At 46.2% G+C, this 18,230-nt stretch overlaps 1 protein-coding gene across 1 annotated transcript; it reads left to right on the forward strand.

Annotated features, from left to right (window-relative positions):
- The first annotated feature begins 4,231 nt into the window (after window positions 1–4,231).
- LOC146545341 (uncharacterized) lies at window positions 4,232–9,779 on the forward strand. The gene is made up of 2 exons (XM_085214684.1): window positions 4,232–4,908; window positions 6,507–9,779. The coding sequence occupies exons 1-2, from the start codon at window positions 4,232–4,234 to the stop codon at window positions 6,634–6,636; spliced, it is 807 nt and encodes a 268-aa protein (XP_085070810.1). The 3' UTR covers window positions 6,637–9,779.
- The last annotated feature ends 8,451 nt before the right edge of the window (window positions 9,780–18,230 follow it).

Raw genomic sequence — 18,230 nt, forward strand, 5'->3', positions numbered from 1 at the left:
GCTGGCTGTCCCTTTGTTTTCCGAGAGGAGAGTTACATCTGCCAGTAGTGGGTGGAAATTAGACAAAGGCTGATGGCATTTGATAATAATGATAGCACTTGAGTGCAACTATGCAATGCAATCACATTAATATTAGATTCTCTCTTTACAAAAATGGGATCCAGGAATGCTGATGCTCGAGGGGACACCAGCTTAAGCCCTGTGATACCGGTTAGCTGGAGTATGCTAGGGCTTAATTTCTACATACCAAATAGCTCACCAGGAGATAAAGCCTTTTTCTCACTGACCTCATACTGGCCCTCTGCTTAAATTGTACTCCTTAAGTACAATAAGGAATGCTCTTCCAGCATTGGCTTTTATGGGTTGGGTCCTCCGCTGGCCTCAGTCCACTCCCTCACCTTGGGTAACCCTAGGCAAGATGTCTCCAGCACCGCAGGAAGCAGCTGCTTCATAGAACCATAGAATTATTAAAGTTGGAGATCGCCCAATCCAACCATCAGCCCATCCCTACCCTGCCCACTGCCCACGTCCCTCAGTGCCACATCCATGTGGTTCTGGAACACCTTCAGGACAGCGACTGCACCACCTCCCTGGGCAGCCTGTGCCACTGCAGCACCGCTCCTTCCTAGAATTTTTTCCTGCTATCCATACATGTGACCCTCATTTCATCCCACAGCACAGAAGTACCCCACAGTAGCATTAGACGGTGTTGGCCTTCACCACTTTGAGTAGATGTGGGAAAAGCAAACACCATTTGAGCTCTGGTCTGAGGACTCTGGCGGCACAACCATCCAGGGAGCGTGGCAGTGGATGGCCCAGTACAGAGCTGCAGTCACAGATTCATACGATGTACAATAGCTTGGGTCAGAAGGGACTTTAAAGACCATCCAGTTCCATTCTCAGACACTTGCTCAGGTTTGGGGCTAGAAAGTTAAAGTAGCACAGGGATACACAGGGAGACATAAAAGAGCTCTTCACCCTGCAGCTCTACTGCAGTGGTTTTAACACAAGGACTGCCTTTGCTACCCCTCACCTCACACAGCACTGCACAACGGCAGCTCTGAGCTGGCCCAGTTCCACCACGAGAGCATCACTCCCAGCCCTCCATCTCAGCAGCTTTGATTCTGTGCCTGCACAAAGGAGGTGGGAGAAGAAGGGCTTTGCTTTCTCCCTGAAGTTCTGCATCCCACTCCCTCCCTCTACTCTCATCCTTTTGGAGGTTGCAGCCTTTTTTTTCAGCTTTGGATACCCCAGCTTTCAAAGCAAAGAATTCCACTTGCCAGAGCTATTGATCTAGGGCACTTGTTAGCAGCATCGAGCCACGTGTAACATTTTTACAGGGAAATCGTTAGACTGTGACTGATGGGTGAAGTTACCCACAGCTTAGTTTTAGCTGAGCTCAGTTCTTTAGAGGATACAAAATACCAGCTGGTGATTAATGGTCCTCAGCGCTCCCCTTAAAGCCTCGTGCAGTGGGTGGCACTGCAGGGTGCCTGTGATTAAGGACAAAACCCACACATACGGAGGAGAAATGCTGGGTGATGAGCTGAGTGCTGAGAGGCTACCTATCACCCCTGGGTATGTGCTGTTCTTTGAAAAGTGCACTGCTGTGGAGATCCAAGTTGGATTCTGATGCTCTCCCTGGGGCTGGTTCCCATTTCAGAGCAGGAGAAAGGATGTGATGTGGTTCGAAAATGCCTCTCCCAGCATGGGTTGGATGGGAAGTCTTCACCTTTCGCTCTTCTCAGTAGCCCTGCACGGTGGATTCACCACCAGAGCTCTCTCTCCTTCGTTGTTTATTTATGGACCTCATTAGATGGGAGTTTAGAATCATGGAACCATAGAATTATTAAGGTAGAAAAAGATCTTTAAGATCATCTAGTCCAACCACCAACCCACCCCCACTGTGCCCACTGACCATGTCCCTCAGTGCCACTCAGTCCTTAATACCTCCAGCGATGGTGACTCCACCACTTCTCCCTGGGCAGTTTAGGAGCAGTGAGCAAAAGCTCACACCTTTGACATAAAAACCATTCTGCAGCAGCCATGCAGAAATGCACTGGGTATGGACTAAGAAAATGAGCTCCTGGGTTGAGCCCTGCGCTAGGCACACTAGTGAGCTCAGCCAGCTCCTCTCTGCTTCACTTTCCTGGTTGTGAAGTGGGACAGGGGTGGCTTTCTACTCAATATAAAGGTAAATCAAAGGAAGGGGAGCTAAAGGAGCCAGTAACTAGAAACGAAAACACATTTCACTCCAGGTGGGATGGACAGTGCTTGTGTTCCCTGTCTCCCTCCAATCTGTGCTGCAAAAAGTTGAAGTGATCTTAAGTTGTTTTTGAGCTCTATCTGTTGCTGCAAAATTACTTTTTCTGTATATCACCAGTGAGGAAGAAAAGAGATGTCCTGGTCCTTATCTCTGCTGTGACACAACTGAGGCAAAACCCATCACTGCAGAGCAATTCCAGGTTTGCTGGGTTGCCTCACTTCCATTTGCTGCAGTGGTGCTTAAGTTTGGGTTGGCTCCTTGCTGAGCTGTGGGGGTTGGTGCAGGGCAGCACCCACGCCAGGATCAGTCCCTGTGTCAGGCTGAACACCTTAGCAACGGGAACAGGGACTATTTCTGGCTGTGGCAGCCTACGTGCAAAACGGGAGCAGTGCTGAGGAAAAAAAAAAAAAGCTGAAAATTGGTTTAAAAACAAACAACAAAAAAAGTTGAACCTAGCAGAAAGCAGCTCACAGGTTGCTAACCAAACAGAGCCAGCACTGGCAAACTGCTCTGCCCATGGGAGCCTGGCACACACAGTGGAGTTGTTCCTCCCTTCTCTTCCCACTCCATTTCCATGCATTCACCTCTGTGCCATTAGGATGAGTCTTTCAGTCTTCCCATCCTGAGCAAAACCCAGGGCAGCACACAGCAGAGCTGTGGTGTTCAGATGTTCAGAATGGGATTTAGCAGATGTGAGCAATGGCGTAAACCTCCTCCAGAGGGCCAAAGTACCTCCTATCCCAACATTTCCCCCTCTGTCCCCACCACCCACCTGCTACCTTTGCTGCTGGAATTCTATGGCTGTGCTCACCTCTCCCCCTGGTCCAGCAGTCCAGGGCTGCAGCCACATCTGTGAGCAAACTGGAGGGGGGTTCCTCTGTTGGTGCCTTTCCAAAGCTCCCAGATCACAGCTCTGCCACAGGTGTAATTGCACAAGCAGGGCTTTCCCTCCCTGGCCTCAGATTCCCCCATAATTGCTCATATTCAGTAAAAAGGTATAGGAAGGAAGCAGCTTTAGCGTTTTCATGCCGCAAATGAGTCATGCAAATTGCAGCAGTCAGAGGAAAGCCAGGTAATCCCGGAGCATGGTGTAATTGCAGTCATGTGGGCAAAACTGCTGCTGACAAGCAAGAGCCGCAGCGTGGTTTCTGCTGGAGAGGGAGCACGTGGGTGTGGAAATCCACATGTGCTGTTGGACCTGGGGGTTCCTGAAGCACGGCCCACAGAGTTCCCTTCCGTGGACCAGTGGCAGGCATGCTGTGAAGTGGTGGATGTGCAAAACTGATTCGGCATTACAGTATTTTTGTTCATGCCGTGCCATTGCATGGCAGGCCAGGCTGGATGTGGCTCTGGGCAGCCTGGTCTAGTAGTTGGTGACCCTGCACGTAGCATGGGGGTTGAAACTCGATGATCACCTTGGTCCTTTCAACCCAGGCCATTCTATGGTTCTATGATTCTAGGATTGGCATCTGTTGGCTGGCGCTGCTCATCTGGAGGCTTCAGAGCAGTGTGGAGGAGGCAGCGATGGGCTCACAGAGCTCTCAGCTGCCTGCAGATCTCTGCATGCGTCTCAGAGCGCATTCTACACCTTCTTTAACAGTTCTGGCTTCAGTTTTGCTTCTCCTAAGCCACGTTTTACATTGCTTAACTGTGCTTTCTTCCTTAGTAACTGAAAGTACTCAGAGGTATGGGGGAGAAAATGTACGGACAGACCGGGTGAAGCGTGTGCAGATCGATCATACATGCACATAGATAGAAAATCACTTTGACAGCAAGCTAAACTGGAGCCATAGCACAAAGGTACACATCATCACTTTCCTTTACCACAATGGGACAGGATGGCGTTGGCAGGGCAGCGTGGAGAGGCTGTCATTTTCTGGAACTGAAGCAGAAGCTGTACGTACGGAATCATTCATGTTCAAAAACACTAAGATCACCCAGTCCAACCGCCAGCCCACTCCCACCATGCCCACTGGCCGTGTGGCTCGGTGCCGCACGCACATCAACTCCAGGCTACGCCACACAGCGGCACATGAAGGCGCGGGCCCTTCCGATTCCAAGCGCAGCGACGCGCACCGCCCGGTGCGGACGGACCGTGAGCGCCCGTGGACGCGGGTCCCGCTGGGCGCTCCTCGGGCAGCTCCGGGGGGTGGGCGTGGCCGGGCGTGGCGGCGGGGGCGTGGCCGGGAGCGGCGCAGCGATTGGTTGGCGGCCGAGGGGGGCGTGGCGGGGGGCGCGGCCGGCAGGGAGTTTCCCACAATGCCCCGCTGCAGTGCGGCCGCCGATGGATGCTGCGCGGCCGCGCTGCCATTTGCAGCCGCCGCGGCTCGCGACGCGCCCCGGGGCCCCGGCAGCGGTCGCTCCCCGGTCCCCGACGGCCCACAGCGCCTGCAGCCGCCGGCCACCCCCCGCCTGCCCCCTCCTTCTCCTTCGCGGCCCCTCTGCCCCGCCGCAATGAACCCCCCCGCAGCGGCCGGCGGGGAGGAGACGGGGGCGGCGGGCGGCGGCTGCCGGGGGGCCGAGGGCGGCGGGGAGGCGGCGGGTGCCGCCGGGGTCCCGGAGGAGCCGGGGCTGGCGGCGGCGGAGGAGTCGTTGGAGGAGAAGCTGCGGAACCTCACCTTCAGGAAGCAGGTGTCCTACAGGTGGGTGCCTCCCGCTCGGGCACGGGGAGGGAGTCGGAGCCCGCAGGCTGCAGGGAGACCCTCGGCTTTGCCCGAAAGCAGAAAGAGGCTCCCCGGCTCTGCAGCGCGTTGAACGGGCGGTCCCGCGGCTGCCGTCGGGCACGGAGTTACTCAGAGGGAGTCGGGAATCCCGCCCGGCTGCATAGAGGGAATAGAGCCGTCCCTATGCTTCGCTGTCCCCAACGAAAACGAAAACCCTTCAGCGCTGCTCCCGAGGGCGCTCTCAGGGAGTCCCACCCGTGCGGCAGAGACACGCGGGGCGGGCGGGCTCTGCACCCAGTGCCGCTGCGGAGCTGCGCTCCGAGGGCCGGGATCAGGCGTGCTGTGAGCTCGGGCACAGCGCTGCTTTCGTAACCAGGGGTGCGTGTTCTGCTGCTCCGTGCTGGTCCTGGAGCTGTGGAGCCCGATAAATCTGTTCCCTCCTTGTGTGATGCACCTGAGTGAACGGGTAGCTAACGGGGTTTGTCTGCTCCACTGTTCCCACCTGGGATCTGTTAGTAGCTGCGGGCAACAACTGCTGACTGAGCAGCTTTAATGCATTGAAGTTCTGGGGTCTCACCTCATTCAGGCTGCATTCCCCAGTGCGGGCTGGGGATGGGCTCTCTTAACCCAGGGGACAGAACACTCAGAGCTGTTCTTTATTTTGCCTCTGCTCTTTCGTCTCTTCAAGCTGTAGGTAGATAAGCAGAGAATCTCCCCCAACGCACAGATACTTTTCTAATGTGTTCACGCTGTCAGCTTACATCTCAGATAGATTCATAATGGCTTGAGTCTCTGCATGTGGTAGGGCTTAAAAGTGATGTAATTAAGCAGTCCTCATAGCTGAAGTTTTATATAATCCTTCCGTATGTGTGGAGAGACTTCCACATAAGGCTGATGCTCTCACTGGCGAGCGTGAAGTTTGGGATGATTCATACAAGACTCTATAAGGTGAGCGATGAGAAAAGGAAACCTCGCCGGGCACATCAAGGGCATTACAGCATTTACTTCTTGGTGCTTCTGCATCTCTACCCCAGTGGTTTTTCTGGTGTATGCCATTTAGCTGCACCTTGTCCGTTGCAGGTGGAGGCGGGCTCTGTAGGTGGGCTTCTGATGTTACTTTTGATGGGGCAGTTTTGCTAATGGGTTTGCTCTTGGTAGAGAAAGCTGGGGGTTTGCATTATTGTTTGCAGGTGCTTCTACTCGAACCATAAGTTTTCACTTTTGTTTCAGCAGTTTTGGCATCTTCGCCGTTTGAGGAAGGGGTTGTGGAGTCTCCTCTGGAGATATTCAAAGCAAGATATTGTAAGGATTTCACAGTAAATGTGAATAGGAGGGGATATTGGATTTCTCTTCTTCCTCTTGCCTCACCTCTCCTACAGCTAGGAAGGTTTACAACAATTCCCAAAACTTTACATATGAAAAGTCTTTTCCTGAGCATCTCCTGCTGCTTATTGCTCATTCTTTTGACTTAGGCTATGTGCAAGAAAGTACATTTTCTTTACATCCTTGGGTTTTCACACTTTTTTATTTGTGAGCTGATTTTCCATAAGTAATTTGTGCTCTCATTTTTCCCAAAGGAGAATTATCGGAGTAGATGGAAGAATGGAAGACTTTCACACAGGACCTCCACTGAGCTCCCCATGCTACACATCCCACAGCCTCCTTAGATTAAATTGCTGCCATTACTTCTGCAAATTATGGTTTTGAATACATTTCTAAGTGTAAATGACTATATTACACACAGGAAAATGTGTGTATATTGGCACTGGACTCCCTCATCCACTAGCAAAGCAGAAGTTATTCAAGGCTTCACAGCGGCTTTCCAACAGTTCTTTTAGGAATCTCTGTGTAGATGCATGACATTAACATACATCCATATATCTATATTTACACAAGCAGTCAAACACAATTGGAACTTTCTTGAAATAATACAGATATCTGAAAATGCATGTAAAAAGTCTGTTGGTGACACCTGAAGAAATGAAGTAGGTGGCTGAAAGAGAGATCCAGGTATTGTTACCAGAGGAAAAAGGAAAGCAGTGGAGGAGAAACTGTTAACAGTTCTGTGTTATTCACTGCCTATCATGCAAATATAATTTACCTGAATTTGGCTTAAAGTATTATCTATTTTTTTTTCCATTTTTGTTGATTAAGTGCAGATGTTTTATTGTGAAGTCAATCTATTTAACTAATAATGTAGTTATTGCATACGAATCTCGTGTACCAAAAGCATGAGTCAGAAAATAGCGTATGGCACTGACCTGACTGCTTGTGTACAATGCAGAAGCAGCTGTGCTAAGTATGTAATGAATTGGTGTGGTAAATGCATGCATTAGGTGTGCACGTTGCTCTTATCAAGCCATAATTTTGCCTGATTTAGAGGGAAAGCTTGCTGTGCAAGATATGCTGCACATGGAGCTCCATAGGCCCACTAATGTTGCTGTGCTCCCAGCCCATATGTACCCACCATGAACCCAGCCCTCACAAAGCTCTCAGTGCGCACCGAAAGCTTTTTACTCCTTCAAGAATAGATGTTTGTTCACTGTTTTCTTTCTAGTGATGCACTGTAATTACACATACATTCACAGTGGGGATACACCACTTATCTGTGCTTCCACGTGAGCTAATGGCTTTAGAGCGTGTCTGTTGGTGTGTGCTGCCAACACACGTTACTTAAGTGGGTCTCAGTTTGCAGCTGGAGCGCCCACCTCTCCTTATGCACAGCACTGGAGTTGAGCAGGGAAGGAGGAGTGGTCCCAGAGTGCAGCTTGCAGTGAAAGGCATCTCACAGGGCTGCTCCCTGCGTGGCACAATGAAGGCTCAGAGAAGTGGTTGTCCCCTTCAGCCTCGTGTGCTTGATGAGGCCAACCTATTTGAGAGTTGGGTGTTGACTTCAGAAAGCCAGCAGATAAGCAGCAGTTGCTAGGGCTCATTTTTACCCTAGAATTAAATGTATTAAAGACCCTTTGGCTTTTCTGTTTAGATGTCTGAACTGTGGTGAAAAATATACTCTTCTCATCAACTGATATACACAAAGTCATGGCAAAGAAATTGGGAAATCACAGAATCACAGGGGTTAGGAGGGATCTCAAGGGATCATCGAGTCCAACCCCCTTGCCTAAGCAAGGTACTCTACAATAGGTTGTACAGGTAGGCATCCAGACAGATCTTGAATATTTCCATAGAAGAAAACCCCACAACCTCTCTGGGCAGCCAATTGTAAATGAGGGTAGGGGGAGAGGGGGAGTAAATCAGATGTGCACCCTGCCAAAGAGAGATACTCTCTGCACATTGACTGGCTCTTGTTTACCTCCTCTGTTACTAGACCCAGATAAATATTTTCTGGGTGTTTTGGTGCAAAAGCAGTAGGTAGTATTTTCTTCCTTTTAATTTTCTTTCATTATTTTTGTCATTGCAAAGTTCTGTGAAGAACACCATCATCTGTGTTAGCTAAAGTAGGCATGAATTGAACTTTCTTCAAAATAATTTTTGAAATAACGAGAAATTCAGATTTTACCCAGAAAGAGCTCAGTAAGAATATTTCCACAATAAAAGGCTACAGAAAACTATGGGGAAAAAGAATTACAGAGAAAGCTATCGGTTATAAAGCTCCATCCTACAGGTTTCCTGTAGGTCTTTGTAGCTCTAAAAAATTTATCTGAAAAATAATCTTCTTGTTTTAATTGTTTAAGCTTGAAGAAATAGTAAAAGATCTAAAAAAATAGACAAGAGCAACAAAAAGCTAAACAAAAACAAGCCCAAACCATAAATAATGCAGATGGCTTTTAATTTCTTAATAATTATTATTTGGAAATCCAGGGAATCTTGGTTAGTGGCATAGGAAATAAAAACAAAGTTGTAAGTTTGAAGTTTTAATGGCCCTCTTGTGAGAGCTCAAGTAGCGTTTGGCAAATGTTTGTCACTGGGGAATAGTTTATCTTGAGAAATGCGATCTCACTTTGACCAAGCGGAGGAATCCTGCTTGACGTAGCGTGGCAGGCATTAGGGCTCTTGTCTGTATATGGCTCAACCCCGCAACCAGAGGCCATTAGGATTCCATGTGCGCTGTTTGGCCGTGGTGGCTCTCCTGAGCTGGAGACATTGAGTTTCACTTTGAGTAATGGAAGGGACTGGAGGGGGTGGCCATGCCCAATGCTTCTGATCAAGCAAAGCTGCTTGAGGCCAGCCCTGTGAGCTCCCCCCATGGTCAGTGGGTAGGTCTGCTGAGAGCCCATCTGCTCTCTCCTGCACCATCAGCAGTGTGTGGTTGGTTGTTTTGGCACCGAGGGTCTGGAGTGATAATTAGAGTGGGTTTTATTCTTGCATTTGAAGGAGAGAAGTTGTGGCGGAGAAATCCTGGGAAGATCCCCAATTAAACAACCTCATCACTGCTAATGTGCTTAGATAAGACAGAGAATGTGAGTACTTGGGACTTCAGATGAGTCCTTGGGCAGAAATAGAAACTTAAGGATAGGTGACATCCTTGTTTTTTGCTTCATTTGTTTACAGACATGATAATGATCGTAGAGCTCACATCACTTCTCGGCAAATATTAAACAGAGACAGGATGGTAGAGGTGTCTCCTATTACTAAGACTTAATTACTTTATGAAATGACAGCATTTACTAGTGTACTGTGAAGCGTTATAAATAATTAAAGCTGACTGACATTTGTAAAAATGAAAACATTCAACACAATTCGTTGATCTTTTGATTATGTTGATTTCTTACACTTGGGTTTCTTTGAATCTTAATACATCCTGTTTCCATGAATTAGTGAGGTTGTTCCCCATGAAGATGATGGATGAGTTTTTTGTCTTCTATCAAATGTCAAGAAAATAATTTTCATTCTCTGGCCTAATCTTGCAAAATCTGCTTGCACCTTCTTTGTTAGAGTTTCGGGTATTTACTGTGCAGGGTTGGTACCACCCACGCTCATAACAATGACTCAATTTACTTTGTCTCCCAAAACATCCATCACCGCTTTATCGCTTTCTCCCAAAGCACATCACTTCACATTTCTAGGTACACAAAGGGTCCTTCGTAAAGCTGCCTTTCATACCCAAAGCTTTGAGGAAAGAAGTGGATGCTCTGTGTTGTAACAAATGCAGAAAAGACTAGCGTATCTCTGAAACAAGACTAATAGCACAGGAAGAAATGGTTTACATTTAGAATTCGCTATGGACTTAGAGATACAGCTTCAAGGCTGGCCATCAATGTCTCTAGGCCACACAAAGTAAAAGGACTGTCTCTTTGCCTCTGCTGTTCTCCTCTTCCTTATGAAGTTAGCAGTACTTTGCAAAAGACACTTAATGGCTGATCACTGCACTGCAATGGCTTTATGTACGTGCTCAGAAGTGGATAGATGCACACAGGATTTGCAAGGGGGAAACCCCACGAGTGCAGGATGAAGCTGTTGTGCAGACTCGGACCTGTACGCTCAGATGGTCCCTCGGAGAGGGACTCTTACAGATGGAAAATGTTATCAGGTAATAAGTGCTGAATCAGTTGCCACGTAAGTTCAATGAGGTGGAAAGACACTGTTGTTCTAGCTAATCCTTTGGAATAAATGAGCAGGTAGGCAGTTCTTCTCACCGGGGTCGATCACAGGGCTGATGAAATGCTTTGCTCGATGCCAGGATACTGGGGAGGTGCTGCATATGTGCAGTGCTGTTTGTGCTCTTCTCCTGTGCAGCCTGGACATGTAACATTGGCAATTAGCCAAAGGATTTTCCAGATATTAAGAAAAAGAGAGAAGGTAGGGAGAAAAGAGAGCTGCTAAGGGAGGCTTGCAGCATTGTGATCACTTCTGGTTTGAGAAAATCCTATGAGGAAGCTTGCCATCAAACAAAATGGGGAGGAGAGAGAAAAGATGTCCATTTTATACGTCCAAATTTTTATTCACCCTTTGTAAATGGAAGACATGTGAACTCAATTGTGTATATGAAAAAAAGTGTAAGAGTGCATTGAGAGCAGCTTCTTTGTGTGCATACATATATATCTACAGAGTCCATAGGTGCCTTCATGTCACCTGTGAAAGTACATAGGAACAGAGTCATAGAATCGTAGAATGGCCTGGGTTGAAAAGGACCTCAAAGATCATCTAGTTTCAACCCCCCTGCTATGTGCACGGTGGCCAACCACCAGACCAGGCTGCCCAGAGCCACATCCAGCCTGGCCTTGAATGCCTCCAGGAATGGGGCATCCACAGCCTCCTTGGGCAACCTGCTCCAGTGCGTCACCACCCTCTGTGTGAAGAACTTCCTCCTAATATCTAACCTAAACTTCCTCTGTCTTAGTTTAAGACATTCACCCTTGTCCCATCACTATCCACCCTCATAAAGGGTTGCAGAATGCAGAAGGGTTGCTTGCTCATTGTATTGTGTCTCATTTTTCAATGTGTATTTACAAATAGTCAGGTTCTACACTGTCTTTTTTTTAGGTGGACATGATTACTTACGGATTACAGCCTTATGGATGGAGGAAGATGAGGTGAAGGAAGATACACTGACTCACTGACTCACTCAGGATGCCATGTGGTGTCTGTGCCAGTTAACCCTAGCTCTAAGAGCAAGCCTCCCCTAGTTTGAATGGAAAAGGGGAGGGGGGATGAGAAGCAAAATAGCAGATTTTAGAGAAAACCCAACATTTGGGGAACAGAGGTACATTCTGTACATTAATACTGTAATTTGAACTTGTTAGCAAGTACTGTATTCCCAAGTTTTGCCTCTGAATTATTTGTGTATAGAGCAAGTGGGGCTGTTCATTTTTAAAGAACTACAGTAGCCTAAGTAGTGCCACAGGGCACTAACTGCTTGTCTTGCATTTCTTTATGCCTCCAACAAACTTAATGAAATGGCTCAGCTGAAAGGTAGATAAAGGCTTGGGAATAAAGAGAAAGATGCATTAATTTATTCTAATGGTTGCTAATGACTATGTGGGTACAGGGCTTGGCCAAGACTTGCACTAGGACTGACTGTGATACTTTCCCTGTACTCTCTTTACTGTTTTTTGAGGAAACCTGATGGTCTGGAATACTGATGCTAGAAAAAGGCTTGGTAATGAGATCCCACACCTTTCAGTTCTGGACTTCCCTGCAAGTGCAGCTCTGAACAGTACTTCCAGATCTCCTTCTGATTAACAAAGCTTATCTGCCTACAAAAATTACCATTCATAATGGGAAACTGCTTTTTATCATCTGGTTTATCTGCACTTTGAAGGGTAGTGGTTTCCAATTCCATCTAGAAGGTTTTCCAGATCACTGGCCCTACATACTTCCTAACATTAATCCCCACTGTAGCAGACACATGGCTATGTATTTAGGGAGAATGGAGGTGTCTAATTGAGGCATATACTAACTTTCTGCATCATTGTCCCTCCTGTGTTCTTTTGTGGATGAACACTGGGGCATGAATAGATGCAGGATGTTACTTTCTCAGGCCGTCAATGAGGAGGCATAAACCATCGGCAATGAGTTTACTCACTGGGATCAGAGAATTGTGTTGCTCGGTGCCCTGTAGGCTCAGCTAGACTGTAGATTAATTGCAGAGATGTTTAAGATTGATGGCTTAGGTTGTTTGGCAGTATGCAAGAACCCTTGGTGGAGAGATGTGAGCTACTTCTGATTGTTCAGGGACTTGGAGGGAGGTGTTTTGGCTGGAGAAGAGAGATGTAAGCTTGTATAGCAGGGAAAGAAGTAGGCAAATAACTTGTTTTGCTTTGTATTATTGTCTTCAGATGGATTAAAAATTCTTCGTTTTCCCCTCTCCGTTACTAAATTATGTGTTTAATATGCATGGCTCTAACCAGACGTACTTTAGATCTATAATACACAAGTGTTTGGTGTATGACCCAACACTTTACAAGTGAAGAAAAAGAAGTCTCATATTTAATATAAACACTTGCAAAAAAACACTGTGCTTATGTATTGCTCATCTCATATTCATAATTTATTCCAAATGTTTCTGAGCTTGACTTTTCTTAAAAATAAACAGCAAAACTCCTAATAGCCAAATGATATGGCTTCTAAGCTGTATGACTCATCAGGAAAGTTGACCCACTGGGGAACATTTTCCAAGTGGGGCAGGGATTAAAGTTCAATTACACAGATTCATCAAAGACGATGAGCTGGACAACTTAGAATCCCTCTGTGCTCTGAAACCGCTCCCTGGTGCTGTGAAATATGCTGGAGAGGGGACTGTCTGTGCTGTGTGAGAGGTGCCATGGGGTTTCAGGGCATCAGAGGAGAGGGTGAGGAAGCGAAATGGCTTTGAAGCCTGTTAGCATTAAAAGATGATGAGAAAATACCTTCCTGTCATCACTTTATTTCATTAGGTTGCTAATGAGTTTCCTCTAGGGATGGTAATGGGGAGTTCTTATGCTTTTATCCAATTAGTGAATGATCCCAGGAGTACCTCCTTTTGTTGTGAAAACACATTGAGTTTCATTCCAACCAGAGCACTGCATCCTTCAGGTTCTCTGAAGGCAATGAAATGCCATACGTAGGTGCACGCTAGGCAAGGTCCTTGGGTATTAATTGCTGACGTTAGCCTGATTTATGGTTTCAAGATGATGCCCTGGAGGGCAACGGACTCTCCTGTGGAACAAGTGAAATGCCAGAGATTTGAATAAAGTTTCATTATGAGTTTTGAGGTTATTTGTAAGTTGAGACACTGAGACAACTTGCATGTCAAAAACCCATGTAGGCAGGAAATAAAAGTGCCTTTGATGCTATTGCCGTAAGGGATATCCAGTACCAGTGTGCTGTCAGCTGCTTGTACTCTTAGGATCCTTTGCTGCTGGTTCTGCAGTCTGCTCCAAGTCCCAGCCTGATTTAAAATGACATTGAAGAAGGAATTAGATTCACTACCCATGCATGTTTGGTTGCGGGTGGCCTTCCATTAGCTGAGAGGAACATAAGCTATTCTTCATTCTTCATTTTACCTCTGCAGGTAGCCAGCAGTTACAAGTGTCACTTCTGCAAGGCAGTATATTTTGCTTTGGAGCACGTCATTTCTCATTGTATCAGTGTTGTCCCTGACCAGTTTTCTGGCATTAGAATTCTTGGATTTCTTCAGTTTCTGATCTGCGCCCTCTCCCATCTCATTCTGTAGCTTGCCTTTGCTGCCCTATCTTCTTCCTTGCAGCATGTTTCTGCCTTTTTCCCAGTTCCTGCCAATACACTGGTGCTTTATGTGGGTTTATGTATCTGGTGCGTGGTGCAATGAACAAAGAACATGCAGCGACAGAAATACTGTATTTCACGTTCTAGAAGGTTAGGCTTAAATTATTCAGCTTGCTCTAAGAGGTTTTTTCCCCATCTGTCATGGCCGGTGTAAGCTTCAAAGGCTGGTGCTGCATCTTTGATGCTTTACTGTCAAGATTCTCATAATAAGCTGCTTCCTTTCCCCCTTTCCATTTGCAATACTGGCATTCCTCAAGCTCTAGTGTGGAAGAGTATGTCATAGTGGATGTGAAGTAGCTATGTATGTCTTTAAAGTGCAGTTGAATATAAAGGTAGAGGCAGTTCTTGGACTTCTGAGTCACTGTAATGCAAATCTATAGCAAAAAGAAGGATGAATCTTTTGCCTTCTTCAGCTCTTCATGTTTTAGAATTTGAAGGAATGCTAAAAAGCGCTCCGCAAACCTTGTTGAGAAAAAATACTGGGGTAGACTCATAGTGCCTTGAATACAGGGTAGTGTTCTGATGCTTGGGTGGGCTCTTCTGGCTTTGTGAATCTTGATTTGTTGTTTGCTGTTCAGGTTGGAAAAATGTTTTTTTCATTACATTAAGTCTGATGTGGACTATATCATCATTTTACAAATACACTATGATCTTGGTTAAGCAGAAGATGACTGAGTGCTGGGTTATTTGGTCTCTGTGCTGTCAGCTCTTGTTCTTTCTTCTTTAAGTGGATAGCAGGGGAGATGACTCATGTTGGCTGTGATGCTGGGGCAATCACAAGTTGGACTGAGATGATCATAGCAGTCGAGATGCCCCCTCACAAAGCTTGCCTGCCATGTTTAGAAACAACCAACTAGATGGGATTCAGACAAGTGAGCTAGCAGTGGTAGTGCTGTCCTATAACGTATCCTTACCTATCAAACCTTAACCCAGCTGAAAGGGAGGAAAGCTAGCCATTAGCAGGGATAGCTGTTGGCAGTTTGGGCTGGAGGTTTTGGGTGTAGCAGAGCTTTGCATTTGTTTTCCCTGTGGGAAAACATCCTCTGGTCTCTCCCAGAAAATAAGTTTCTTGCAGACACCTGTCTTGCCCTTCTTGGAAATGTGATGACCACCGACAGGAACCAAATACGGCCTTTAAAAGCATTGCATGCGCTCACTCAATTGTACAGGCAGATTCAAGCTGGAAGTGCTCTGGGAAATGCTTTCCAGGGCAGTATGGATGCAGAGAGCTTTTGTGAGCCCTCCCATTAAAGAACATGTCTTAGAAGAATCACAGAATTGTCAGGGTTGGAAGGGACCTTTAGAGATTCATCTAGTCCAACCCCCAACCTCCTATATAATGCGCTCTGCTTCTTTTTTCTTTCATCTAGGAAAGGTACAGTGGTAAACTATTACTATTACTGTTAACCAGAAGAAATCTTCGGTGTGACACACAAATATTTTTTATTTCCTCTGATTCTCCCAGAGTCAGCATATTCAAGACCAAGTAATGCATACCTCCCAGTTTTCACCTCAAGTCTGGTGAAAATATGAGAGATCAAATGACAGGAAATTGTTAAGAAAAGCCTCTTTTTATTCGTGGGTTGGACAATATGGTAATCTTTTCCCCGCCTCCTTAAGTGCAGAAGGGGAAGTAATCAAATGCAATTCTGTCCTCAGCTCTCATAGGGCTGTGAAAATGTCTTCAGCCTGCTCTCTGCTTACATTTCCAATTCTCTTTTTTCTAAAAGGCTTTGAGCTTAGCATTCGTATTAGTACCTGGTCTTGTACAGAATTCAGATAAAACAAGTAAACAAAGCAAATACAGAGAAAGAGTAAGGCACAGCTGCTGAACCCCTGTGCGAGTTTTCTCTCATTTCACAGATCTTGCTGTCTCTCCACTGGAACAGAAAATGGGATGACTAATTTTGGGAGGGAGACAGAAGGAAGAGGGGAATTGACCTGTGTCTATGAAAGAGCTGTGTTCTTACTTCCTAGCTCCCTAATTGATAAAAGGCCTTTGTTTATTCAGGGAAAGTGGTAGCACAGGGAGCAGCACTGAAATCTTCCATCACACGGGTTGCACCTCTCTCCTGACTTAGCAGAAAAAGAAGGTAATTCACTCTTATTTTTTTTTTGTCTTTGGCCTTTATCCTGAGATTACTCATGCTTTTTGCTTCCTGAAATTCAAAGATTGTTCTCTTTCACACATGAACTGCCAAGATACCAGATGGCCTTGTCTTTCTGCCACCAATGACCTTATTTTGCTACTCTGCAGCTGTGCAATGTCCTAAATGAAATCTGTAGCTGAAGATAGAATCATAGAATATCCCAAGTTGGAAGGGACCCACAAGGATCATTGAGTCCAACTCCTGACTCCACATAGGACCACCCCAAAATCAGATATATGTCAGAGAGCATTGTCCAGATGCTTCTGGAACTCTGTCAGCTTGGGGCCATGACCACTGCACTGGGATGCCTGTTCCGGGGCCTGACCACCTTCTGCTGAAGAACCTTTTCATCATATCCAGCCTGATCCTCCCCTGAAGGTCTCCTGCCTTGTTGGGAATGTGGGTTTTCTCAGTTGGTCTGGAAACTCAGGCTATTCCTGATTCTCCCATCTGCTTGTGCCTTATGTATCTTTTGCTCATTAAAAGAAATTTTGATCATTTCAGCCTCAGTCAGCCCTTCAGCTGACCAAAGACAGACGTTTCCAGTGGGTCACAAGCAATTGAGATAAAGAAGGGTGCAAACTATGGCTTAAAATGCAGTATGTAATGCTTTAACACAGTAAATTTTCAAGTTTGAAAGAGGCCATTAGTGATATGAAACAGAGAGGAGAGGAGGAGGAAATAAGCTGCGATGGAGAACTGTAGCCCAACTTTCCCTTCTCTGATCTGAAAAAAGAGTGAGATGTTAATTCCCTTCCAGTGAGAGAAGCAGCCTGCTGTCTCAAAAGGCTGCTCCCTGGCAAATCAGCTTTCCCACCCACTCCCACTCATAATCACAGACAGAAAGCACGGGGCTCTCCCAGGTCTGGGGGCTGAGCCATGCCCAGGCGCTCGCCCTTGCTCCCCACACAGCAGTTGTGCAGAGTACCCTCTTCCCAAACCCTTCCCCACTGGCTCTCCCACCTCCCCAGCACCCTGGTGGAGCTTTGTTTCTGATTCAGTCACTCTTAAAACAGTGTCACGATTTGTCAGGTGCCGAGAGTGATATTTGCTTGATGGAAATGTTGGCCCTATTGTGAATCAATTCTAAGAGCTTTTCGCAGCGAGGTTGTAAGACAGTGAGGTGAATTGATTACACATGCAGACAAAGCAGCTTCTATTATGTGTGAAAACATAAATAATGGGGGGATAAATGCAAAACAGTGAGATCATCTCCAATATTCTTTTCCAGGTATCATTATACTTTCCCAGGCATAATAGTACATGTCGGTGTGCTACTGTAGTGGTAGAGGAATGCAACCACGTCCATGAGGCAAGCGAGCAGGTAGGTCCGAAGGGCTCAGTCCTGAGCCACAATGTGTGTACAAAAATGCAAAGATGACCTCACAGATCTCGGTGACAGATCTGTTCAAGAGGAGCAACAATGGGCAAAAACGTGATTATTCCTTAAAATCAAGTGACCTCTCATTGTAAATTGAGAGAAGGAAAACCAGGTATGAGGCAATACCTCTGAAGGTACCACAGCATCGTCACTTGTAATTCAGCTCTTCTATAATGGAGAACCATGGCTGAAGTATTTCCCATGGAACATTTTTTTCAATCTGCTGACATAACTATATTTTCCAACTGAAGTCTTCTGAGGAGGATGCTGATTTTGTTTTCAAAAAATAGATGAGCAACACATTCAAATATTCATCATAACTTGTAATCCTATTAACTTAAATACAGAATAGTTGATACTATAATTCCTTGGAATGTCTTTATGCAGGTTTGTGTTTTTTTTTTTTTTTTTCCCCCCACTCTGATTCAAAAGGAATCTTTGTTTTGATTTGAAACATCAGAATTTCCCAAAGAATAGAAATGCTGAGTTTCGGCAAGCCAAAGTTATCGGATAGCATCTGTGAGACCAGCTTGGTCATAATTAATTTTCCGTGATAGAAATGTGTTGCAATAACCATATTTAGTGTT

The sequence above is a fragment of the Meleagris gallopavo genome, chromosome 1, assembly GCF_905368555.1.
Source record: "Meleagris gallopavo chromosome 1, MGAL_WU_HG_1.1, whole genome shotgun sequence".
NCBI lineage: Eukaryota > Metazoa > Chordata > Aves > Galliformes > Phasianidae > Meleagris > Meleagris gallopavo.